General features: G+C 41.9%; 2 protein-coding genes across 8 annotated transcripts; both read right to left on the bottom strand.

Moving 5' to 3' along the window:
- Window positions 1–1,482: 1,482 nt before the first annotated feature.
- LOC104960827 (uncharacterized) lies at window positions 1,483–9,028 on the bottom strand (the record flags this gene model as incomplete). Its single annotated transcript, XM_010788998.1, has 3 exons — window positions 6,960–9,028; window positions 3,839–4,029; window positions 1,483–1,627 (listed from the first exon to the last, which is right to left on the bottom strand). Coding segments are annotated over exons 1-3 (1,981 nt in total), but the record flags the coding sequence as incomplete, so codon positions are not given.
- Window positions 9,029–16,961: 7,933 nt separating this feature from the next.
- Window positions 16,962–26,550, bottom strand: LOC104960825 (neuroblast differentiation-associated protein AHNAK-like). 7 transcript variants are annotated; one of them, XM_010788992.1, is made up of 3 exons: window positions 21,875–26,550; window positions 19,439–21,631; window positions 16,962–18,850 (listed from the first exon to the last, which is right to left on the bottom strand). In XM_010788992.1, the coding sequence occupies exons 1-3, from the start codon at window positions 26,469–26,471 to the stop codon at window positions 18,564–18,566; spliced, it is 7,077 nt and encodes a 2,358-aa protein (XP_010787294.1). In that variant the 5' UTR covers window positions 26,472–26,550; the 3' UTR covers window positions 16,962–18,563. The 7 variants fall into 7 exon arrangements, with proteins under 7 accessions (XP_010787294.1, XP_010787296.1, XP_010787297.1 ...); XM_010788994.1 differs by having other exon boundaries at window positions 19,439–21,529; XM_010788995.1 differs by having other exon boundaries at window positions 19,439–21,559; window positions 21,905–26,550.
- Between the last annotated feature and the right edge of the window lie 705 nt (window positions 26,551–27,255).

The raw sequence follows: 27,255 nt of genomic DNA, 5'->3' as shown, positions 1-27,255 counted from the left end.
TAGGTTAATTTGGTCGTAGTTGGTTTCCACCACAGTATTTACATGGATATAAGCCCCGCCCCCTCTCCAGCTTGTCCTATTTGAATGACAGGAGTAAACACAGCTGACAGCCGCGGTGAAACTCCAGCGTTTAGAGCAGGGGTTGGCAACCAGTGGCCCACGGGCCGCACGCGGCCCTTTAAGCCCTTCGCTCTGGCTCCCTTGAGCTTAGACAAAAATAAGAAGGAAATAAAATAAAAGTATTTGTAGGACTATTTATATTTTGTTGCATGGTTGAAAATGTTTCGTATCTTGTATTTTAAGGTGATACTGTGAGACATAAATAAAAAACAAAACGGTTTTAATTAGGTCAACTAAAATATGCGTCACATCCTGCTACGGTCCCGCGCAGGCGCCTTTTCCTGCGGGTGAATAACCTGACCCCCGGCTCGATGAGCGAACTATGGATAAATCAAAGAAAAGTACCGGAGGAACACAGGATTTAATTCTGTGTGGACAGAGTTATATGCTTTCACAGCAAACGATGCTGGTGTACCGGTATGTTTGATATGTATACTGTAGAGAAGTTGTCAAAGGTGCTGCAGCCTTTACGTATCGAGGAACAACAAGGGAGAGGAAGACAGCTGACAATCTTAAGTTATAATTCAATGGGGTATGTAATTTATTTCAGAAAACACGTTTTGTTATATTCCATGGAATGCTCTTAACGTCCCGNTAGTTTAGCCTGATCGATCCAATCTCCATTCACAAAAAGCGCAAAACGGTACTATGCTTTAATGCTTTGACAAGTGTGCAGACAAGACGGCATGCGAAAAACCGTTTTGCGCTTTTTGTGAATGGAGATTGGATCGATCAGGCTAAACTAACGTTGTAGCTGCTCCGTCCAAACTCACAACAACGTCCTAAAGACAGAATTAAAGCAGCGACTGTATTCGTCATGACACAGACAATCTGTGGTTTGTACATCATGAGGAGCTGTGAGGAGTTGATTAAAGAGACACACGCACGCACGCACGCACGCACACACACACTTTTGCATTTCAAAGTATTGCTTGTTCATACAGTTGGATGTTGGAGCTTCACTGTGCACTGCTGAATGATGTATGTGCAGAGTTTGACCCTTGAAGGCTGTTTCTTCTGCTCTGAAATGGAATATATTTGTTACATATTAATAGAATTTTTGATTTTTAGATTTCATTTCGGATTTGTGAATGGGAGAAGTAGTAGATGGAAAACATACCAAACACTAATTATTCAAAGTAAAGTATTTCATTTTATATACGGTAATACTAAGGAGGCATAGGCCTATATGATGATACGATTATTGATATTAAAAAAGTGATTTGTTTTTTGTCATTAGAAAGTGAAGTTATTTATTTGTAAGCTCCAAATCCTAATTTTTTCCTCAATGGCCTTTGTGCCCTGGCATGTGGCCTTTGCGCCCTGAAAAAATGTGTGACACCAAAGGCCAAATGGCCTTGCCCCTAAAATGACGAAAATCCAAGCCTGGTACCCACCCCTGCTCCTGGCTGGCCCGGCCCCTGAGGAGCTGGCTCAGTGTGGGGACGGTCTGGAGGTCACCAGGGTCATCTGAGGACGAGGGGAAGGCTGCAGCAAAGACAGCCGCCTGCAGGAGACACAAAGAGACACCAGATCAACTACAGTCTTCAGTTCATCATGAGAAGTTAATACTGGAGTCCATTAAATGTCTTTTCATGGCACTGTGAGAATATGAAACAACTCGTATGAAAGTGGTTTTCTTCCAACGCCCTCCTTCACTGCAGCTCTCGGCACAGCTCATTTTTCATCTGCATCTTTTCACTGCGTTTAAAGTCCACTGGGACTCCTCCTGCAGTGCCGGCTTCTTTTTTTACATTTTTAAAGGAAGAAAGCACTGAGAGCTCAGACTGGTCTAACGTGAGTTACAAAAGCAGTACACAGATTTAAATGACGCACCAAATCAGTATAAAATTAAATAATTCATGACCAGTTTATTTCAGACACAGCCTTTGGGGTACAACTGCCCTGATAAACGTGGCCTGGATTTATAAACAGAAACATATTCAACACACTGTGTGTTTGTTGTTGCTATTGATTCACTTTGAGAGACTCTGGATCTTATAGGCCAGCAGCAAGCCTGAACCAACCTTTATATTTACAGTCTAGAGTACCAACACATTTAGCCTGCAGCTGGAAGACAAGTGAGCTCAAATCAACGGGTCAACGTTTTTAAAGTGACCTCAGCAACACCTCAAATACTGGACCTCTTTCATTCAAATCCTCTTGCAGCACCATGATCACAAGTGTTTGACCCCTTAGACTTTGCGTCATTGGTACCGAACATGAAAAGAAAAGGGCGGAAAATAAAGTTCCAAAAAATAAAGAGGCACATTTTCACTCTTATTGGGTTCTCTTGACTTCTCAGCTCAAGTTACTGAATACAAATGTGCTCTACAAGTTTTTTTTTTTTAGTTAGGCTAGATTCAAATGTGATGATATTATTCCAGTTTAATAAACTTGACCTCACTGTAGCTGCTGCGACCTCATACTGAGGGCAATGAGATCATGTATGGTGCTATATAAATAAATAAATAAATAAATGTACCTATGGCTTTCCTGGGTTTATTGACAATAAGGGGGTTTCTTGACAGTTTCCAGAACAGAAGTTCTCAACATTACTGAAATAAGCTCTTTCTTGAAACATTTTAAAGTTACTATGTGTGAGACATACCTGTTTTAATAAAGTAATATTAAAGCACTAGTGGATTTACAGTTACTAAGTTACAGCACTCTTGATATTCTGTCTGACTCTTAATAAGACTAATTGCAAAGTATTTGGTCTGTCTCGTACTTTACAAAAAATACATTCCAGGCTGAGGTTGGAAGAGGCTTTTCATGAACTCAAGGGCAGCCTGGCCAAATCTTTTCTCTAATGTGCAGCCCAAACACATCTTTTAAACAAAGGTTTGACCAGGCTTAAAGTATCTAAAATGAGGTATTGATGATGTTGATGGTGAGCTTTGACTACAACTTATCCCCAGAGTTTACCTGCAGATAATATTAGATTCAAACACTGATTTTGCATCATCATTCAACAGAAACGCACCAAAAAGATACACATTCCGACTTTGATAGATAACTTACTAGCTTATTATTATTGAGCTATCTACGAAGCGAGTTGAAGGCAGTGATCTCAAACCGTCTTTGTTGTAGGATTTTTCAAATTATTTTGCAATTGTAAGCAATGAATAGCTGGTTTACATGTAGATAAAGCCGGTTGAGCTTAAGTTGATCCGCCATTAAGGTTAGGTTTGAGAATCCCAAATACACAAAGCCCTAATAGAAGAGTCGAATGGGTTACAAATTTGTATTTTACAAGTAGAGCAAAGGAAGCAAAAAGCCTTTTGAGGCTGTCCCAACTTCCATTTCACCTGAATCATCCTCGACTGGGTCTGAAGATTACAAGTCTGAAAATGACACAAATCTAGAGTAAAAAGAATCAGAAAAAAAGTGTCTCTACCAGACTACTGTGGCCCACGCTAAATCTAACACACGAATCTCCAATTTTCAGTCGAGTTGCATTTGTATGTAAATAAACATATAAAAAGAACAATGCATGGAATAAAAAAGAAGATATCGCTGGGTCTGCTGACTCAACTTCACAGGGCGCTGCAATACAATATTATGCTGAGGATTAAATGAACTGATCACGGAGAGTTTTTCAGTGAATTCTCAGAGAAATGGAGGCAATCTCAACAGAAACATTTGAGGCATAATTACCACATTATGGTTTCATGGAAGTAATCTTTAAAAAGCTGAGAAGACTTGACATCTTTACCAGATTCTGATTAGCTGGTTCTCTTCTCTCCTCCACAGCACTGGTCAGCCACCACTGTCCCACCATGTCTCCACCTTCATCTGACCAGTCCAGAGGGAAGGCTGTCCACCTGTCATCTGATTGGTGGATTAGGCTATCAGTCCAGCCTGTTGTCCAGTGGGTCGGCTCCCCAGCGAGGACACTTCCATGTGCTACACACACACACACACACACACACACACACACACACACACACACACACACACAGATTTTAGATATCATAATTAATGCTGTCTTTTCCTAGTTTTAGTTATGTATCTTTTTTTTACCTATACCCACTATGTCTTTATATTTACATTAGATTTGTTTATTTATCAAGAATGGTGTGAATATTTTTTTGTTAATGCACAAATACCCAACAATAATTGCATTGTTCAAGATTTTTATAAAAAATATTGTGATATTAAAGTATTTCCTATATCTAACTAAACCTTTATCCATTGTAGATGTTAGCTGTGTTATAGCTAAAAAAAACTGAGGGCTAAGACTGGGCTACAGTTTTCATGCTTCTACCGGTACTAGCATTACTTTAAAACTGAAACAACATACATTGTTTAACATTTTAGCATATTTATTATTACATTTTCACAATCCTAGGAAGCAGCTTGTAGTGTGAACGTTTGCACCAGAACTACAGAGTCAACACACAGGAACACACATTTGAAGTTGGTGTTGGCTTTGTTTTGCGAAATCCTAGAGATTTGGTATCTGAAGAGTAAATATAGGATCGTAGCCTTAACAATTACATTAATCAACTCGTTGCAAGGAAACACATCATTTTTGTGTGACATAGTTGCTGTAAATGATACTGTTTGCCATGCTAAAACATCCCTACCTCCCATTGCTCCAACTTATCATGATGTGTCTATCAGACACTTCAGTCGTCTTTGTGTGAGTTTCTCTTTCACCCGCTGCTCCATAACCTCAGGCTAACTTGAGACCCAGGCCCTGTTTGCAGCCCCCCCTCCCTTACCCTAACTCTGAATGATTAATACCATATAGCAAGAACAAGAGATCTGTTAGGAATTCAGGTCAGGACAGAACAGAGTCTCAGTTTCCCTGCAGAGCTAAGTAGTGTTATTAGTCAACTCATTTTTGTTTTGTTATTTTTTAGTTCCACAATCAATTCCTTCTGAACAATACCTGTAGTTTAAAAGTTTGTAGTCTAATGTTTACTGCAAATTACATTTATTTTTGTTATCTTTGAAAACTACACTCTTGTGTTTTGTGTAGATCTTTTAATGATTTTTATGCAGATTGAAGGCAACCATTTAATTCTATTCATTTCAGTAGTATATGAAAATATTTGAACATACTTCTTTGTGCTTGATTAAGCCTCTATCCAGTGACAGCAAGCATTAAGTCTGCATGTAGTAGCATTGGTTTAGGTCAGGGGTGTCAAACTCAATTTCATCGCGGGCCACATTCGCATAAAGGTTGCACTCAAAGGGCCGGTTGTAACTATATAACTATATAATATATATATAAAATAATGTATTATATTACATTATTGCCTCTGAATTGGATTATTATCGGATAGGATAATAACTTAGTAATTAACTACGTCTGAAAGCAGAAGTCCAGGGCAAATAAGTCTCTTCAGTGCGCATGTCACAAAACCAGGCTGCCATGGAGTATTTCAAAAGATTCTCACCTTTACTGGATAGCTAGTTAATTCAAAGGCTTGTTTTACATCAATTAAATTAAGTTATGCTTCAACGTCGCACAATGGAGATCAATTACATTTTATTTAGCCGTGTGTGTGTGTGCTGAAAAATGATACAACATTTTAATTGGAACTAACTTTCAAACAAAGAAATAGTCTCAAGGAAATCTGGATAATTCACAAAACAAAACGTCATGTCATTTTGGTGAAGGAACCTTTAAAAGTACATTTGCAAAAACACTAGAATGGTCCTTCAGCTCACAATAATTCACACAAAGGGATTTATGTCAAAAGAGAAATTAACTTCTGCTGATAAATCTTTAGCATAACTTTTAAGGTGGATGTTTACAGGTGGATAAACTGAGAAGAAATAAATAGTAAATAAGGTGAAACCCCGGATTAGCCTCATTTGGCTGCACAGTGGAAACTTGGTTTAGGTGATTAGCTAAAGGGAGCATAATGAGGGAACATGAAACCCAATTAACAAGGACAAACAGGAAAGCACAAAATATATCACACACTCAGGTGCATGTCATAACTGCGTTGGCTATATACAGTAAGAGATGATTATTATTGAAATACTATTATTTAGGCATTCAGGTGACATGTCTTGCTCAGAGCGCTGATGACATATTTTTGTACTAATCAGGCAGCCATTTGTTGTGGCAGAGTATTCCCGTATAAAGCTTCAACTTCTTTTTGTGTCATGATTTAAATAAGAAAGCTAGGTGCTAAAATTGCTGATCAATGTGAAAAAGGAATGAGATATACTTCTGCAAACACATGCCTCAACATGGGTTGAGAAAAGCTCTTCCAGGTGTGCAGAATTATCTTTCACTGTTAGATCATAATCGCATGTAAAGGAATTTAGGTACATATTGATCTTATTGATAATTAATGCTATGGCTGAACAGGAAAAAAGGTGCTACAAATGAATGACTGTAATATGGAGTAATTTTTAATATATTGACTTTTGTGCCTTTTTATTTATGCCTCTTAATGTTTTTTATATATTTGTATTCCTCGGGAAGGTGACAAACAGCATTTCTGTATCACACACACACAAGATGGACAATAAAGTTGACTCTGACTTGTGATTTGGTGTGGCCCTTTAAATCAGACTGCATGTGCATTCCTGAGACTGTACAAAAGGTTACGTTTGCACTAATACCCTGAGCGAGTGTGAAAGGTCTCTAATGTTGTTCATTTCTGACAACTTTAAAAGACTCCGCTTCTGAGGCTTTTTAATGTCAGCTTTGTTAACCAAAGGATCCTCTGTCCCATGTCCATTCCAAGCAAAATGGCAAAATCACGTAAACTCTGAAAGATACCAGAGAGATACTAAAAGAGAAAGACAGAGAGGGAGGCTAACCAGAATACACAGAAAGAGACAGAACTACAAACGGTGAGACTCACCAACACGTTCTCTGCTCCCACAAGGCACTGGGGCAGTGGTGGATCCCTCACTCCAGGCCGGCTCTCCCTCCGCCTGCATGAATACTCCAAACTCATCTTCTTCCTCCTTCCCCTCCTCATCTCTCCCCCACTCCTCAGTGGCCACGGTGGAGACCCTCTCTGCCTCACCCTGCTCCTCCAATAGTCTCCTGAGCCTCTTCTTCCCTTCCTGGCCTCCTTTTTCATCTCCTTCCAGCACTCTGACCCTTTCCTTCTCCACATTCTCGTCCAAACAGTGCAGTCTGGTTTCCATGGAACTCAGGGGCTGAACAGTGGGGGCAGGATTAGCCAGGGAGAGTGCAAGAGAGGTGAGGGGATCAGCACAGGCAACAGTACTGCCGGTCTCTCCAGTTGCTTCAACATGGGTTGATTGTCCACAGGTGTCTACAACCTCTGTCCCCCTTCCCCTGCATCCGTCTGCAGACTCCTCTACCCTCCAAAAGTCCATTCGTGCACAATTTTCAGTTTGCTTTTTGTCATTATCCTCCTCTATGGAACTTTCATTTGTGGGACCCTCTGTATTTCGTTCTTTGTCACCTTTGCCCTCGGCATTGTCCAGCTCAAAGCAGGTGCATTCCCTCCTCAAAATCTCTCCAGATGTGTCCTCTCTCTCCTCTGTATCCCCTTCATGTAACTCTGCTTCTCTATTACCCAACACCAGCTCATCCCTGGGCCCTGCTCTGTTAAGCTCAGTTGTACTACAGTTGCAATCGTTCCCTGTTACGTTCCTCCCGTCTGTCTCAGAAATGGAAGGATCTCTGTGTCCTGGAGGCTTAGACGAAGCTTCTCTCTCCTGTAGCACGCTGCCATTTCCTGCATTTTGAAAGGAAAACAGGGGTTTCCTGTTTGTGTTCACAGTGTTACTCTCGGCAGCCGCACAATTGGGTTCTGGTTGCACAAGTCTGATTAGATCCAGTTCTCCTTTAGCAATGATTCCTGGGTCTGCCACCCCTTGTTGATACCCCTCAAGGGGATCTGTTCTGGTGTTCACTTGCTCTCTCTGAACACAAATCTCATGGTCAGTATTGAAGGTGCTGCCCTCTACAGGAGTGGACAGCTCAAGGGAGACTGCAGTGCTGATGGAGACAGAGACCTCCTCATAGCAGTCGGATAAAATCGGGAATTCTGCAGGAGTCCGATTGATGCTCCCTTTCTTCTCTTCAACATCCACACTCTCCCTTTCTGTGTCAGCTTTTTGATCTGCCCGAGACTGATCAGGAAATCCATTCATATTAGGTGCTACTTCTTCACAGGGGTTTTCACTTGGTTTTCTGTCATCAAGATCTCTGTTAAGTCCTAAGGTAACATTATCCTGTCCAGAGTGGCCATGAGGAAAATCATTGTTTCCAGTATCTAGTTTCATAACCTCAGAGTTGTTATCCTCCTCTCTTTCTGAATAGTCGTCCTTGCTTTGAGAGGTTTGTGTCTTCAGCTCCTCGTTGCTCTCTTTTCCAGTCTCTTCACCATCACAGCTGCTGTTGGATTCTGGATGAGAGTGGTTAGATTCTAGGTCAGGGTCTGGTACAGCCCAAACAGAACTGGATGACTCACAGAGACCTCCCTTCTCTTCCTCCTCCTCCTCATTCCTTTGCATGTCCTTCCTCATTCCTTTCCCCTCACCCTTTATCCTGTTTGAGGTGCCTCTTCGTGGACTTTCTCCTGCCTCGTGTCTATCCTTGCTTCCCCTCCTCTGTGCTCTCCTTACACACTGAGCACAGGTTCTGGGAGAAGCGTTGTGGCAGCATCTAGGACTTCTGCTTGCTGCGTCTCTCTCCTGCCTGGCTCTCCTGCTGTCCTGCTGCAGGCTGGGAAGCTGTTTACTGGCCAGGCGTCCTTTGTCTGGCTCTTCCTGTCTTTCTTCCAGAGAGATTTCTCCTGCAGGATCCTCCCTGCTGCTCTGCTGCCTCTCTCTGCTCACGCCTGTTTTCTCCAGAGCATTATTTGACTTCCTCCATCTCCGGCCAGATCGCACCCTAACCCGGTTTACTCCGGTATGTGCCGGCGGAGTTGGCCCATTGTCCTTCCTCCCGCCTGGGATGCCTCCTCCTCCTCCTCCTCCTCCCTCCCTCCCTCCCCTCCTCCTCTCTAACTCTCTTCCCTCTCAGCCGTCCTCCCAACCCACGCTGGAGGCTGCAGCTGGTAGTCCCCCCAGAACTGGGGTTTGGCTGTGGAGTACCAAACAGCTTCCTTCCAGTCCGGAGGAAAGGAGCATTGACGTCTTGCGTCTTCCGCTGCCTCGCAGGTTCTTCAGAGTGGCCACCTGTGAACTGAGAGGCTCACGAGCCCAGCCTGCCTGGCGTCCAAGCCCCAGACGGTAGCCGTACCCATGCCGACCCCTACTTCCCCATGCAGTACACATCGTTGCAGGCCTGGCGGCAGAAGTGGAACCCCCACGGCGCGGCGCCAGGAGGCCTAGGGGCCTGTCTCCTCCTCCCACCTTCTGGTCGGTTCTTTGGAGCACAGGAGCCCAGGCTCGGAGGCGCCGGCATCAGCGGCAGGTCTCCATGCCCAGCTCCANGGGATTGGCAGACTCCACAGGAGAGCGAGAACATGTTGAAGTTTTCAAAAGTAAAAACTCAGCTCTGTCTGACCTGCTGGGGTTTTCTGCTCAGGGTGCTCTGGTCAGATCCCGGTTTCAGAATATCGTGAAAATGGATGCTCCCTCTCACTTTTTCTTTGGTCTAGAGCAGGGGTAGCCAACGCGGTGCCCGCGGGCACTAAGTCGCCCGCAGGGGGGAAATTGGTCGCCCGCGTGCATGTTCTAAAAATAGCACAAGTCACCATGGAGCTCCGTCTAAAAAAATTATTGAATACATTTTTAATTTTTTTAATGACAATATTGAATATAACATTTTAAAAGCGCACATTTTGTATGTACATATGTAAGTGAAATGGAGATTTGGTGCGTGAAATTGAACTCTGACCCCAGATAGGTTCAGAGTTGAACTCCACGCACCAAATCTCCGTTCCACCTTTAGCTGAGACAAGCTAGCATGAGCAGCTACGATCATGGGCCTCATCACCACACCGCAAACACACACACACACACACACACACACAGCAGTGGTGAGGATCTCAGCCTGCCACTGACGTTCAACCAGAAAACATCAGCTGTTAGCAGTTAGCAAACAGAGATCACAGCTCCTCATATCTTTTCAGAAACTGGACAAAAGTTAAACAAGTACAAACCACAGACTGTCTGTGTCATGGCGAATACAGTCGCTGGTTTATTTATGTCTGTAGGCCGTTGTTATGAGTGTGGAATGAGCATAACGTTAGCTTAGCCTGGTCGACCCAATCTCCATTCAGAAAACAAGCATTTTAAAAGGTTTTTTGCCTGCCGTCTTGTCTGCAGACTTGTCAAGCATTAATTCATGGTTTTTACTAAACGGTATAAGTATGTTGTTACTTCGGCATCATTTAGAAACGTGTATTACAATTTAATCACGGTAAAATATGTTCATTTTGTTGTAGTTGTAGCTCCCGAGCCAGCGCGTCTTGTTTGAATGATGCGAGTAAACACAGCTGGCAGCAGCGGTGAAACTTGAGCGATTAGAGCGAAGTCGCGTCCGGTGTGAACGCAGCATTACAACGACCCCTGATAGATCTCGCGAGAATGTGTATAAATATAGATACATTTTCATAACAAAACAATGGGGTTGCTATAGCAATGGTAAATCATTGTTAATAATTATTGTGAGGAATAATTAACATTAACATGTGATCAGACAGTCCTTCACATACAGTAAATTAATATGTATTCTGATTATTATTAATAATAATATTATCATTAAAGGTGAACCGTGCAATTATGTTATTCAGGAAGTTTGTATCAAACAAGTAGCCCTTCGTATTACTCAGTACCCTTGAAGTAGCCCTCGGTGACAAAAAGGTTGGTGACCCCTGATTTAGACGCTTCTTGTTAGACTTGTGTTTTGTTATGGTAAAAATTGTTCATATCATCAGTTAGCTGAGTTTCTTCCCGTTAAATGAGTATGACACATTAATAGTTTATTACATTTTAAGAAGCCCTGAGACACAGTGTCGCGAAAAAAAAAGCCCCGCCGACGGGGTCTTTGGGGCTTAACAGGATAAGGCACTAACTTTAGGAGTTTGCTAATGTTAGCTAGCTATGCTGATGTCGCAAACTAAAGTGTCCAAAAGCGCAACGGGAAAAATATAAATGTAATGTTCTAACTGGTCTTCTTACGCCATTAGCATGGCTACCAAACTTTATCAAAAGCATTAGTTTAATACAAGTTATTTTCTACTGAGCTTAACCTACATTTATAAGTTACAGTTATTATATTACCATATTGTTTACATTGGTGTTTTGATGCATTCGGTGGAGGTTTGAGTGGCTTGATATTCAAACCATAGATGCGTGCTATCTGATGATGAACATCTCAGGCCCGAAAGAAAGAGAGGGAGAAGGTGGAGGCTTAACTTCTTCAGCCAGACCCTTTTCCAAAGATTTGCAAGAGATGTTCAACTCTTCATAAATAATACCTAAGGATGTTTTCTTAGCCATGAATATTTAAAGTTACATTTCGGATCCTAGCTGCACTATGTTGCCGTGTTCCTACAAGTGTGTCCCTGCTGTGTTTGTTCTGATGCATGCGCACAATACAGGGGATGTGAGACATATCTCTGCCAGTGGTTTCTATCTACAGATGTACAGGTGTCTGTAACTTGCCAAGAAATGCAGGAGTGTAACAAGAAATGCAGGGAAGAAGACAACTATGAAGTAAACTTGCACATAAAGAATGCAGTTTTAAAAGAAAAAACATAAAGATAATGTATAAAAATGTAAAGCAGGTTTCCGGGGCTTTGATTGTTTTCAACAGGAATTTAAGGAATATAAGGAATTTGTTCTCATTTCAATGTACTGTATTTCTATGCAATGCATTGGTTCAGCAGGACATTGTTTACAGTAATTTATTTTCGCCAAAATGGATTAATATCACAGGTAGCAGTCATTGACACATTTCACTCTGGTTTGAATTGAATCTGCTCACAATACAACCCTGTGCCACTCTTGTATTTACATAATATTATGTGTGTCACACATGTATACATGCATGCTGATGATTTGCACAGCACTGTTCATACTTTAGTTCCACACTGGAGCTCTATTTCTCTGCCTCTCCTCCTCCTCCTCCTCCTCCTCCTCCTCCTCCTCCTCCTCCTCTCTTCCCTCTCAGCCATCCTCCAACCACGCTGGAGGCTGCACTGGTAGTCCCCCCAGAACTGGGTTTGGCTGTGGAGTACAAACAGCTTCCTTTCTCAGTCCGGAGAAAGAGGCATTGAGTCTGCGTCTTCCCGCTGCCCTCTGAGGTCTTCAGAGTGGCCACTGTAACTAAGGCTCCAAGCCCAGCCTGCCTGGCGTCCAGCCCCAGAGGTAGCCCGTACCCCATGCGACTCCACTCCCCACTCAGGTACACATCTGCAGGCCTGGGGCAGGAAGTGGAACCCCCACGGCCCGCAGGAGGAGCTATGGGGGCCTGTCCTCCTCCTCCCACCTTCTGGCGGTTCTTGGAGCACAGGGCCCAGGCTCGGAGGCCCCGGATCAGCGGCAGGTCTCCCAGGCCCAGCTCCAGTCGGCTGGGGAAGGGCAGAGAGGCTCTGGAGCACTTCTGGAGCATGTCTCTGGTGGAGCCCGACACGTTCAGGCAGGGGTAGTTGTTGTTGTTATTCTGCTGGAGCATGGTGCTTGTTGTTGGCCTCATCTATGTTTTATTGGTTTGTCCTCGCTGATGCTTTATTAAAATGCAGATCAGATCAGGTCAAGTTGAAATCCTATTCATGAGAGGAAGTGCTGGCACTATCAAGAGTCTATTCTTGATTCAGAGCATGACAGCTCAAAAGGTAAACATATCATAGTTGGAAGAAGAATACAGTAAGCATTATGGAATACTGTATGATTTAATTCTGACAAATCTACTCGACACTGAAATAATCTCTTGCTAAAATCTTAGTTCATTCTGACAAAATAGAGAAATAGAATGAGCTGTTTCTCTGACAGCCAGCTGGAGTTGTGCTTGTTTCTCTTTATCCCTCCTCAACTTTGAGAGTCCTGAAGAAAAGAAACCCCCAGGTCAGACATCCATTTGTCGGCGCTGATGATGGAGTGGATAATGAGAAGTTTGTTTTGCTCCACATTGACGCTCAGTGATGCTGTCTTCAGAGCTTCAATGCCCTCCCTGTCGGCCGCTCTCTCATCACTGAGGACTGACTCAGCTGTCACAAACAACCTGCGGGAAGTGGGACAAAACAAGACATTTAAGACCCATAAGTGAAAGAATGTGATATGTGCTTATGAACACAGAAACACTCATATGTTAAATTGTTTGCTTTAGCTGAAATAATACCAGGAGGAGACACAATTTAATACATTACTTATCTCATTAATAAGAAAGAATGTAAAGCAGATTCTGTGCAGATGTTATTAAAAATCTAAATGAAAACATACTTAATAAATCCAACACAGAGATGTGATTTGGCTGAGTGGATTACAGCTGTCATGTCTGTGGGGGTGTGAGTTTGTCAAAGGTCATGCATTTAAATCTAAGTGGCTTCTTTTTTTCGAACTACTCTGACACAACAGAGCCCTATTCTTATATGAAATTGGAATTCACACCATGTCCATCAGCGTGCCAATTAGATGAGTAGTTCCATCAGCCTTACAGAACCATTAAAAGGGACACAAAATGAATCACAGGTGGCCATCAATCCATAAATCCACCCCTCGTGCCTACATAGTTAAAATGATTTGCCCACAGGGACTCAAGTAGAAATAGGTTTGGGCCATGCATATCACATTAGCCTTCACATATGAGCAGGATGTGTAGCACTGTGATAAAGATGAGCCACATGTAACCACACACTGTACCTGGAGAATCTGTATCCCCATCCAACATGTCCTGAAAGGGATGCCTGAGGAATGCTCTGATTGATTCTCACCTTATTCGATGCCTTCGTGTCTTTAAATGAAGTATCCTTCACTTAATGTCTCTCTGCTTCCTCCTTGTTTACAGACGAAGCCTATTCTTCCCTCCTCGGGCTGTGGAGCATCCTTCAGCGGCATCACATCCTTCCCCTCGGCCTGCACCACTGGAGCTGCAGCTCTACAGATCAGTCACACACGCATCGCTGTAGCCCTCTCGTGTAGATCAGAGGCAGACCCCGCAGTTAGTGAATGCTTCTTCGGTCTCCCCCCCCACTCGTTCGGCCATTGCGCATCATGTCATCCAGCGCTCGGCATCGTGCGTCGCCGCATCTTACCGCAGTACCTCCGGTGCTCGGCGGCAGGATGACGGAGAGCTCATTCGACTTGCAGCCCACTCACCCATAGGGGGGGTGCACAGTGCCACACAGAGGCAAGGGGGGGACGAGTGAGGCGGAAGTGTATGCGAGGTTGTTGATGCCATTTTTTAAAGAAATTGTTAGTCGCACTAAAAACAGAATAAATAAATAAAGAATGAAAATAATAAAAGGTCATGTTTTTTTTATCCATATTAAAATAGTCATTTGTTTTTCTCTCAAGTGTTGCTTTCTAAGGTTTCACATTTGCATACATATGCTACTATGTGCCTGTGTATTCTTGTGAGTGGTGGAAAAAGTATTTAGATTATTTACACGAGTATAAATACACAACTAATTCTTAACTATTCTAAATATTTTGAAGCAGAAGGAGCAAAAACATCACACAAATCTGGAACTGTCAAATATTTTTTTAACAATTCACTTAGCTGCTAATACATTTTCATGTATGTTAACTCACACATGGTTAGTGTCTTAAATATAATGTTAGATGGTTTCAATCTATACCAAATAATCAAATGTAAAAGTTTTCCCCTAAGTATTGTGTGTCAAAACCTGAGTTTGTAAAGTTACTAATAGATAAATCTGTAAAATAAATGTATTGGAGTAAAAAGTACACAATTTGCTTCTGCTTTTCCAAATGTAATAGAGTATAAATGTACAGTACAGCATAAAGTACTTAGTATTTCCACCACTGATTCTTGTGTTGCACAAAACTGTTTCATTTCTAGCTGAGTATATTACAACTTGTCACAACATGAAACATGTGTTATAAATGGGTTTGAACTCTTTCAATTATGCAGCCAATATATTGATATACATATTTCATCCATGTGCAAGTTTTAATTATTGTCAGATCCTTTTTCCTCATTGTTGCTTAATATTGTGACTTGCCTGTGCTGCTGAGAATGCTTCCCTGAATAATACATTCATTTCATATTTTAAGGTTGGGGAACTTTGTCTCCCTCCTCTGGCAGTGAGAATAACAGCAACACGCAGCAGCTAAGTGTGTGGCTGAGAGGGGGGGTTCTGGACTGAATGCTCCAGATAAGAATACAACCCAGCTAAAAAGAACGAATCATTTGGGGAGAAAAAATGTTTAGGAAGACTTGAGATGGAGATTTCATGGGGGGGAAACTTTGTGTAAACTCATTTCACAAAGGCTTGAATGTAACCAGAGGTTGTAGTAATCAGATAATTTACTTAAGAAATAGTAGAACTACCAGAGTGGGGGAATACTGTGCTACAAATAAAAGTCCTGCATTCAAAATGTTACTCAATTAAAAGTACAGACTGATTAGCAATAAAATACTAAATATCCAAAAGTAAAAGTATCCATTAGTAGTCATTGTGCAGATTGACCTATTCAAGAATAATATATATGATATGATTTGATTATAATGATTGATCATTAAAGTATTCTCAAAGCTGGTAAAGGTGCAGCTAGTTTGAATGACTTTGTATACTGCAGGGTAGCTCCAGGTGGAACTAAAGTCTGATTTAACACTTGGTTATATTTCACATCATTCATCCAAATATGTAAAGTAACTAAAGGTATTAATAGTCGTAGTAGAAAAGAAGTACACTATTTCCTGAAATGTAGTGGAGTAGAAGTGCAAATTGCAAAACATTGAAATGCTCAAGTAAAGTACAACCCTCTCAAAATGTTTCTTAGCACAGTACTTGAGTAAATCTACATAACTACTTTACACCACTGCATGTTACATATGTTAAAGTACCACATTTCAGCTTTAAAGGGCATTGATGAGGTCATAGACCTACGGAAATGATCGAATAGGCAGTCCTGTTTAATTGAACAGCGTATGAGTTGATAAGTGTAACAGAATGCTCCATTGCTCTCTAAAAGGAAAGTCTGCTACAGTAAGAGTGTATCTGGTGACGTACTGTAGCAGCCTATGCATACCCTCTCTCTGTGGCATTATTCACTCCTCATACACATTAAACTGCCCTCACATACACGTCGCACAGCATCATCACAGCAAAGGATTGGAGAACACACACACACACACACACACGCACACACACGCACACACACGCACACACACACAATGGGAAGACGTCATGCACCGGTGTCCATAGTTTATCACTGTCTCTTCCTCTTCAGGAATTTTTCTAAAAAGGCTAATCCATGTGCTTTTGGGTCTCTGGTTAGGAAATGATTTTTCTCCCTCTTTTCCTTGAGGTGAGAATATGTGTTTCAGTGTTTTGTTAATGTATTCTGCTTCTGTATTTGATGCCTACAGTACAATTTATGGTCCTGCAGTCTTTCCAGTTCATGTTAACAAGTAAGAGTTATTGGTCCTCATGTATACATCCAACATGTAATCCATTAATAGAGATGTGTAAACTGCAGTAAACTTAAAAATAACCATAGCTGTAGGGGGCGTGCACTTCTGTTATTTAATATCATCACCTGGGGGCACCAACATTATACATTTTAAAATGCTACTCATTTACTTTTTTTATTATTAGCAACATAATGTTGGATTTGCATGTTAGACATGAGGTTGTTATTGTTGTTGTTGTCGTCTCGCTAAATAAAGACGGCAAGTCAGCTTTTTATCTAACTTATAATGTATCCGGTGTGAAAGTCAAAACATCAGGAAACTGTCCTTTAAAATTATATAATTTTATTGATTATTATTTATTGACATCTTAAACATTCTCTCCAATGCAGCTTTGACAAAAACACTTGGCACTGAAACCCTTTATAATCCAAAAGAAACTTGAAGACTTGATTAAATCAGAAAGGTAAAAATCCTAATACAACCTTGTTGCTATTTCTCTTCGGCTTTTTAAATGTCTATTTTCTCTTTACCACTCGAGAAACAGGCCCAGTCTTAAAATATGTTAATGAAAGACTGTCCACCTTAAAAGTAGCTCTGTTTTGTGTACCCTGTGAAACTGACAATGGCTATGAGATGTGAATACAATCGGTAGCTTTCAAAAGTTCTACTTTGATGCCAGTATCATTAAAGAAGCTGTTTTTGTGTAGGTACTATATTGCATTTGGGAATTAACTTTACATGTCTAAATGTGTAGTCAACAAACATGTTTTTTAAAGATGGCAAAAGGCTTAAACCTCAACCTTTATTTTGATCAATAATTGAAATGTCATTGTAGCAGCCTGAAAGTAACATCATTTTTTGAGGACCTTTTTTTAAGTTTCAAGAGAAAAAGTTTTACAGTTTAAAATGTAGACTCTCAGTGATTTTGTTAAAGCACCCAACAGCACCCTAATCCCCAAATGTCCTCTGAGCCTGCTATTGATGTTCTGAAACACAACATAGTTCACAGATGAGTTGCAAAACATCAGCATCAGTCAGGATGTGTATCTTGAAGCCAAGAGTCAACACACAAAATATACAGCAGTGTGTTTTTTGGCAGTCTACAGTAAAAACATGAATATAAAATTGATTAGCAGCAGGGTGGCCTACAGTAAATGTATGAACCTTAAACCAGAAGTCACAGGTCTGATCCCCACAGCAAGAAAAGAGTCCAGAGTGTCCTGCTCAAGCACCGTGACTGTCTCTGGGTAACAGCATCAGCTAAATGCGTCAAATATAAAACTATGGCAGCAAATGAGATTAGCCTATAATCTCAAAAAGCTCACACTTTTCCTTCAAGACAAAAAACAGGTTATTATTAGGTCACACAATATAACTTCTTCTCCTGACCGGTGAATATGAAAATAATTACATTTCTAATCGAGGGAATACTGCTTCATAAAAGCAATGATATGGTTGTATTTACATGAATATTACTCTGGCCTGTACTGTTGCAGTTCAAATAATTGTCAAATCCATGATACTGATGAGAGTAAATGACTCATTCCAGCGCATTGTGAACAAACAACAATAAATAATCAAGCAGTGTGACATGTTTACATTCAGAGTGAAAACTTTAAAACCAAACAAAATCTGATAAATAATACAAACTAAACTAACAAAACTCGAACAACAGTTACAAAAATTACATTTAAAATGAGAAGAAAGGAAGCACATATTACTCTGTTCGTTTTATAATGACAATGATGCCGATTGATGAAATGCAACTGTTTTTTCATCACATTCATATCTCACCCATTAAAATAAAAAAGAAAGACCTTTACCTAATCGAGGTTTGCCACGTCGCAGGCTTAGCCTAGGCTACAAGAACACTGCAACCTCACCAAGAAACCCAACAAGATTTAAAGACATTTAAGATATGATTACAGCATCCTCAGTATTTAAAGTCCGACACCTTGTGAGTTGTTGTCGTGGTGGCTGAAGATTCACCTGTTCGTGTCTCAGAGGAAACCATGTGACGGGTGACTCTGGTGGTCTTGGTCACCATTGTGACAGTTCCCTCCTCAGCGGAGGAGGCTTGGTGCTCCTCAGATATTTCCTGCGTGCTAAAGTCGAGCCCTGAGGTGTGAAGGCAGAAAGACCCTGAGACATCAGCCTCACCTGCCACCTCCCCCTTCCGCTGGGCCTGAGGAGAACCCTCGGGGGTTATCTGGAGGAAGCCTGGAGGGGAGGAGACAAGCAGGTGGGTAGAAGAAAGGAAGCAAGGATAGGAAAGGATGAGAGGTTAGGAAATCATGACAGAAAATAAACTTAGTTTTATGTAGCAGAGAAGTAGCAGGGGATATACATATTATATATTATATATAAAGAATATATTATTAATTTATATGATAAACACAAAAACACAACACATAAAAAATAGCAAGGTTAAATTACTGATGATGTATAATGTAGTGCCAATTGTAACAACATATGACAAAATAGTGAAATAAGGAAAGAAACAGGTATTAAGTAATTTACTTATTTGATTTGTGAATTACTATTATTTTTGAAAGACTTGTGCAATTATTCAATGTCTCTGAAATAGGAGTGATGCAGTGGTTTTGTGTTGCATTTCAATGTTCAGAGAACTGGTGAAAGACTAAGAAACAAACGTCCAAAAAGTAAATACTGCACGAGTTATACTGAAAGTCAGTCACATGATAAGACACCTACAGTAGGACTTGGATATCGTCAACCCTTTGCAAAAGTCTATGTGTCATTTTTCAAATGTCTTGTGATCACCGTTTGAAGTTTTGGTATCCTTACCTGTGGAGTGTGGCTTCAGGTTGAAATTAGGGACCTTGAACCAGGTGGAAGACTCCCTTTCTTCGGGTTCCTTGCTTTGGCTCTCGACCTCGCTCCATGTCTGGACTTTTGCAGAGCTAAACTCCATGGTGAAACTAGCAGGGGACTCTGAGCTGTCCCTGTCCAGCATGTCTGTTCTGGCATGAGATGACACCACATCCTTTGGGAGCTCCTCACTAAAATCAGAGAAGGCCATGTTGCCTGATTTTACTTTAAGTTCTTTAGTGTATTCCTCCATGTGTACTGTTGGTAAATCCTTTCCCAGTTTCATATTCATACCAGAGTCCTCCCCCTCTACAGACATCATGCCATATGGAGATGTTAACTGTACCTTTGGAAGATTGATTTTGCCGCTGAATGTCCCTTTATCATCCTTGGAGCCTATGTGAGGATCTTTTGCACCATTGAAATTGGATCTTGAACCGTCACCCTTAAGATTGACATCAAAGGACCCTGATTTGCTCGGAGAAAATGACACAGCAGCTGATTTTTCTTTAGACTTCCCAAAGTTTGGCTTCATTATGATTTTTGGCAACTTCACGTTAAATCCTTCTGTTTCAGCCTGAGCTGTCGTCTCCTCTTTTGGGAGGTGTGAGCATGCAGTGGGCTCACCTGTTTGAGGAGGATTTACCAATAAAAATACAGCTTTCTTTACTTTAGGCATTTTAGGACCCTCATACTGAATTTCTGGCCCAGTGATATTCATTCTTCCCTTAGGAGAGGAGATGGAGGGTAATGGGACCCCAAACTTCGGGATTTTGACTTTCTTGTCTTTTTCTGTTCCGTCCTCATCTTCATCCTGTGTTGTACCTATGTCAAAATCTATGTCTGGAATCCTGGGCACTCTAATTTCTGCTCTGGATGATGAGAAGCCACCCTCTCCCGCTGTTCCAAAGTCAGCCGAGCCTTGTTTGTTTGTCAGACAAACACTTGGTAACCTACACTCTGGTACTGGGATGTTAACACGACCTTTGTTATTTTTATGTCCATTATCTGTTTCAATTTCAACTTCGTACTTAAATGTTTCTTTTCTCTTACATTTGTGTTTGATATGACCACCTAAATCTTCATCACCGCAGTTTTTGCATATTTTTGCTTCTGCTTTTACATCTCGACCAGTCTTCTTTTTTGGCATCCCAATGTGGAATTTTGTTCCTTTGACTTTAGGGCCCTTTACTTTGCTGCTGGTTCCTGCTGTGCTGATATCTAAATCAGGTAGTTCCATCTTTTTCCTGTCCTTCTTGCCCTCTGCTCTATAAAGTCCTAAATCCAGCTCTAGGTCGCCTTTTGGACATTTGATGTCTATTGTAGGTATCTTAAGTTTGAGGCCTTTGTGCTCCCCCTCAACATGCAAGTCAGCTTCCCCAAGAGCTTCTGTGCCTTGTTTAGGTCTACTCAGTGTTGCATCGATGTCCAACTCCGGTGATGACACTTTTGGCACGATTTCCCCTCCTAATTCAACAGCTGGTACATTGATCTCTGCTTCACAGGATGGATTCAATGTTTCAATATCTTTACTTTTACTTTTAGGAAGTAAAATATCAACTTTTGGCATCTTGATATGCGGCAGCTTGATGGTTCTTCCCTCAGCCTCCAGTTTTCCTTTAGGGATAGATAGGTCTACATCATGCATATTGACATTTCCTCCTTCACCTGCCTGTATTTCAACTTTAGGGCCTTCAATTTTTTTCTTTAGCAGAGAAATGTCAAAATCTGGCATTTTCCAGCTAGGCATTTTGATCTTTCCCTCTGCACCTCCCTCTATTTCGAAATTTGTACTTTCAATCTTTCCTTTGGGATGTGAAATACCAATAGAGGGCATGGTGAGATGTGGCATCTTGTATTTTCCACCATCACCTTTGATCTCCATCCCCGAAGCATCAATCTTTCCTTTAGGCAGAGAGATGTCAACATCTAGCATTTTCATCTGAGGCATTTTGAACTTTCCTCCTGTACCTCCATCCTTTTCAACATCTGGACCCTCAATCTTTCCTTTAGGCAGAGAGATGCCAATGTTGGGCATTTTCATGTGAGGCATTTTGAATGTTCCACCTGTACCTCCTTCCGTTCCAATATCTGGACCTTCAATCTTTCCTTTAGACCGAGAGATGTCAACATCTGGCATTTTCACATCAGGCATTTTGAACTTTCCTCCTTTACTTCCCTTCATTTCAATTTCTGCACCTTCTATATTTCCTTTGGGAAGTGAAATATCAACAGAAGGCAAGCTGACATGAGGCATCCTAAACTTTCCACCTTCACCTTTTATTTCCAGCACTGGACACTCAATTCTTCCTTTGGGCAAAGAGATGTGGAAGTTAGGCATTTTCATGTGAGGCATTTCCAATTTTCCACCAGTACCTTGATCCATTTCAACATCTGGACTGAATCTTCCACCTTTACTTCCCTCCATTTCAACGTCTGGACCTTCAATCTTTCCTTTAGGCAGAGAGATGTCAACATCTGGCATTTTCATGTGAGGCATTTTGAACTTTCCTCCTTTAGTTCCCTCCATTTCAACGCCTGGACCTTCGATATCCTCTTTGGGCAGAGAGATGTCAATGTTGGGCATTTTCAAGTGCGGAATTTTAAATTTGCCACCGGTGCCTCCTTCTATTTCAATATCCGGATCACCGATCTTTCCTTTAGGAAGTGAAACATCAACAGAGGGCATACTGAGATGTGGCATCTTGAATTTACCACCATCTCCCTTGATAGCCATCTCTGGACCCTCAATCCTTCCCTTGGGCAGAGAGATGTCAACATCTGGCATTTTCATCTGAGGCATTTTGAACTTTCCCCCTGTACCTCCATCCATTTCAACATCTGGACCCTCGATCTTTCCTTTGGGCAGGGAAATGTTGATGTTGGGCATTTTCACATCAGGCATTTTGAACTTTCCTCCTGTACCTCCATCCAGTTCAACATCTGGACCCTCAATCTTTCCTTTAGGCAGAGAGATGCCAATATTGGGCATTTTCATGTGAGGCATTTTGAATCTTCCACCTTTACTTCCCTCCATTTCAACGTCTGGACCTTCAATCCTTCCCTTGGGCAGAGAAATGTCAACATCTGGCATTTTCATGTGAGGCATTTTGAACTTTCCTCCTGTACCTCCCCCCATTTTAAAATCGGGACCTTCTATCTTTCCTTTGGGAAGTGAAATGTCAACTGAAGGCATGTTGAGATGAGGCATGTTAAACTTTCCATCCTCGCCTTCGATTTCCATCTCTGAACCCTCAATCCTTCCTTTGGGCAGGGAGATGTCGATGTTGGGCATTTGCATGTGAGGCATTTTGAGTGCTCCTCCAGAACCTCCCTCCATTTCAATGTCTGGACCATCAATCTTTCCCTTGGGCAGAGAGATGTCGATGTTGGGCATTCTCATGTGCGGCATTATGAATTTGCCTACGGCTCCTCCTTCCATTCCAAAATCTGGACCCTCAATATTTTCTTTAGGCAGAGAGATGTCAACATCTGGCATTTTTAGGTCCCCAGTTTTCCCTCTAGGAAGGAACAGATCAATGTCAGGCATCTTGATTCCAGGCCACTTGAATTTGCCTCCTTTTCCATCAGTCTTTGCATCATGCTCTACTCTAGGCAGGGACACATCCAGGTCTACTTTGGGGATGGAAATGTCAATTGTTGGCATTTTTGGAATGTTGAGGCTTACCTCATAACCTCTGATATCAGCCTCTGAGACATCCACCTCTGCTTTAGGTAACAAAACCTCAGTCTCTGGTGTATTAGCTGCTGGTAGTGACAACTCAACAGAGGGCATCTTAACCTTGGCTTTAGACTCAAAGTTAACACTTTGCTTAACTAAATCTTTCTCTTTAGAGCCAAATCCTGGCATTGAGAACTTTGGTAGTTTGAGGGTGATGTCAGGGGCATGGAAGCCACCTTTCCCTTCAACATCTGCCCCCAGCTCAGCATCAACCCCTCCCTCTGGGAGCTGACTTTTTGGTGATTTTTTAAACTTGGGGAATTTTCCCTTTTTAACTTTAACATCCACATCAGGACAATACACGGATATATCTGCATGCTTTTTGGATACACCAAATGAAGGCATTTTAATTTTAGGTTTTTTCACCTTGACTTTTCCGTCCCCATCAAACTCTACTGATGGTGCCCTTATCTCTCCTTCCACATGCGGTGAGCTGAGGGAAATGTCTCCTTTGGGGACAGACATTGCAAAATCACCACTCTTAGACTTTCCACCAAACCTTGGTAGAGAGAAACTTGGGAATTTGAGGGAAACATCAGGCAGATCAAAGCTGCCCCCTGAAGAAGGCCTGCCTCCCTGGGCTTTAAGAACACCGCTGATAGTAGGAGGTTTGAGGGATGCACCTGGAGCTTCTACACCACCTGTCGCAATGTCTGTACACTTTACTTTCACCTTGGCTGGATTGATTTCTCCTATGAGACCAGACATCTTTAAATCTCCTGATGCTTCGGGCCCAGAGGTGTCCACTCTGAGGCTTTTGTCTTTATGACCAGAGGGAAGGCTAAGGTCAAGATCAAATTTGGGGAGATTTATGTCAAGAGTTGGCATATGGAGCCCAACACCAGATAAGTCCACCTTTGGCAATTCATACTTTCGCCTTCCAGACGGTCCTTCAAAGCTGATATCTCCCTCTAATTTTCCAACAGGAACTGAAAGATCAACATCTGGTGTTGAGATCTCTCCTCCCTTAATCTTTGGTCCTTCAACTTTGACATTGCCCTCTGGCAGGTTCATCTTTGGAAGTGACACGTCAAATGTAGGTGTTTTGAATATTCCTCCTTTTACCTCAGGACCCTCAATACTGATGCCAGCCTTTCCTTTGGGAACTGACAGGTCAATATCTGGCATGTTGATATTTCCTTCCTTAAATTCAGGGCCTTTAATATGAATCACTGGTCCCTTAGCTTTCATTTTTGGAAGAGAGAAATCAACAGAGGGCATATGGAACTTGCCTCCTTTTCCAGCATGTCCTTCAATTTCCATTTCTCCTCTTGCTTTTCCTTTGGGCAGTGAAATATCAATGTCTGGCATCTCAATCCTCCCCCCCTTGATTTCCGGGCCTTTAAGCTTGACATCACCCTTTGGGAGACTAACTGTTGGCATTGAGACATCAAATGTTGGCATTTTAAATGTACCACCCTTCGCCACAGGACCCTCCACATCGATGTCTTCCTCAACTCTTCCCTTGGGGAGTGAAACGTCACCTTTAAAGTCAGGTCCTTCAATATCAACATCAACTCCCTTTACCTTCATTTTAGGAAGAGACATGTTAACCGAGGGCATATGCAACTTGCCTCCTTTACCCACATGTCCCTCTCTGTCAACATCTCCCTTTACCTTTCCTTTTGGGAGTGAGATATCAACCTTTGGCATTTCCAGATTGCCCTCTGGCAGGTTCATCTTTGGAAGTGAAATGTCAAATTTGGGCATTTTGAATTTTCCTCCTTTTCCCTCAGGATCCTCAATATTGAGATCTACATCAGCCTTTCCCTTTGGGATCGACAGGTTAATGTCTGGCATGTCGATTTTTCCTCCCTTCTGTTCAGGACCTTCCATGTTGACCTCTGGCCCCTTAGCTTTCATTTTGGGAAGAGAGATATCAAAAGAGGGCAAATGGAACTTGCCTGCTTTCCCAGCATGTCCTGACATTTCTCCTCCTGCTTTTACTTTGGGAAGTGAAATATCAATGTCTGGCATCGCAATCTTCTCTCCTTTGGTATCTGGGCCTTTAAGTTTGACATCACCGTCTGGGAAATTCATTTTTGGGAAAGACATATCAAATGTTGGCATTTTAAATCTACTCCCTTTTACCTCAGGACCCTCCACATCAAGGTCCCCCCCAAGGTTTCCTTTAGGGAGTGAAATGTCCACAGTTGGCAAGTTAAACTTTGATCCTTTAACATCAGGACCTTCAAGGCTGATATCTACCTCTGGAGACTTCATCTTAGGGAGTGACATGTCACCTTTGATTTCAGGACCTTGCATATTAAGATCAGGTCCTTTTGCTTTGATTTTAGGAAGAGAGATATGGAGTGAGGGCATGTGAAACTTGCCTCCTTTACCACCATGCCCATCAATGTCTATATCCACATCTGCTTTTCCTTTTGGAAGTGAAAGGTCAACAGTTGGCATATACATTTTTCCTTTCAAGTCAGTTCCTTCTACATTGGCATCAAGATTTGGTAGACTCGCTTTTGGTAGAAAAACGTCAAATTTTGGCATTTTGAATTTCCCTCCTTTCAACTGAGGGCCTTCAACATTTATCTCCCCCTCAACCCTTCCTCTGGCAGGTAAAATGTCAACAGTTGGGATGTTGACCTTTCCTCCTTTAACATCAGGACCCTCAAGGCTGATATCTACATTGGGAGATTTTATTTTGGGTAGAGAAACATCAAGTGAAGGCATGTTTAGCTTTCCACCTTTAACCTCAGGACCTTCAATATTTAACTCTGGTCCCTTAGCTTTCATTTTGGGAAGAGAGATATCAACAGAGGGCATATGGAACTTGCCTCCTTTTGCACTATGTCCTTCGATTTCAATGTGTCCTCCTGCCATTCCTTTAGGCAGTGAAATATCAATGTCTGGCATCTCAATCCTCCCCCCCTTGATTTCCGGGCCTTTAAGCTTGACATCACCCTTTGGGAGACTAACTGTTGGCATTGAGACATCAAATGTTGGCATTTTAAATGCATCACCCTTTGCCTCAGGACCCTCCACATCGATGTCTCCCTCAACTCTTCCCTTGGGGAGTGAAACTTTACCTATAATGTCAGGTCCTTCAATATCAACATCAACTCCCTTTACCTTCATTTTAGGAAGAGACATGTTAACCGAGGGCATATGCAACTTGCCTCCTTTACCCACATGTCCCTCTCTGTCAACATCTCCCTTTACCTTTCCTTTTGGGAGTGAGATATCAACCTTTGGCATTTCCAGATTGCCCTCTAGCAGGTTCATCTTTGGAAGTGAAACGTCAAATTTGGGCATTTTGAATTTTCCTCCTTTTCCCTCAGGACCCTCAATATTGAGATCTACATCAGCCTTTCCCTTTGGGATCGACAGGTTAATGTCTGGCATGTCGATTTTNATCAAAAGTTGAACAATGCTCAACTTTTGATGCTCACGATGCTTGCAAAGCCATGCTCCGCTCCCCACAATGCAGTTCGGCGAAGATTAAAAATCGTCTACGTCACCCCATTCAAGTGAATGGGCGAAGCTTTGAAAGATTTTTTTCATGCCTGTGTGTGGACGGGCCGTTAGCTCGCTAGCAGCTGTTGTTACTTCTGGTGATGGCAAAGCAGACGTGTACGATATATTACTTCACGGTCGAAATTCACACAGTAAGCAAGTATTATGTGTACAACATGGAAGTGTACTAAGGAAAGTATTCAATTCAGAAACAGCATGAGAGGGGAGAACATGTTATGCTAATGTGTGAGCAAGCTTTCATTCAAAGTATACGACATGCAGTGCACTAAGGCAGTGGTTCTCAACTGGTGGGTTGCGACCCAAAAGTGGGGCGCGGACCCGTTTCGAGTGGGTCGCAGATGTGTGAGTGAAGAAGAACAAAAAAGTGATAATTATTGCTTTTTTTAAAATCAGAATCAAGATTGTTGCCTGGCTAGCAGCAGAATCAGCCTGTTTGCAACAGGGCTGCAAAAGAGGGGTATGAGGCATGGCTACAATGGGTGATCTGTTTGGTATTTTAAGCAAAAAACTTCACAGACATGTTTTTATAGATATGGCCCTACAATATATTTTTCCAATATAC

Source organism: Notothenia coriiceps, unplaced genomic scaffold, assembly GCF_000735185.1.
Source record: "Notothenia coriiceps isolate Sejong01 unplaced genomic scaffold, NC01 NC01_scaffold00032398, whole genome shotgun sequence".
In the NCBI taxonomy this organism is placed as follows: Eukaryota; Metazoa; Chordata; class Actinopteri; order Perciformes; family Nototheniidae; genus Notothenia; species Notothenia coriiceps.
This window is presented reverse-complemented; position numbering and strand designations above follow the sequence as displayed.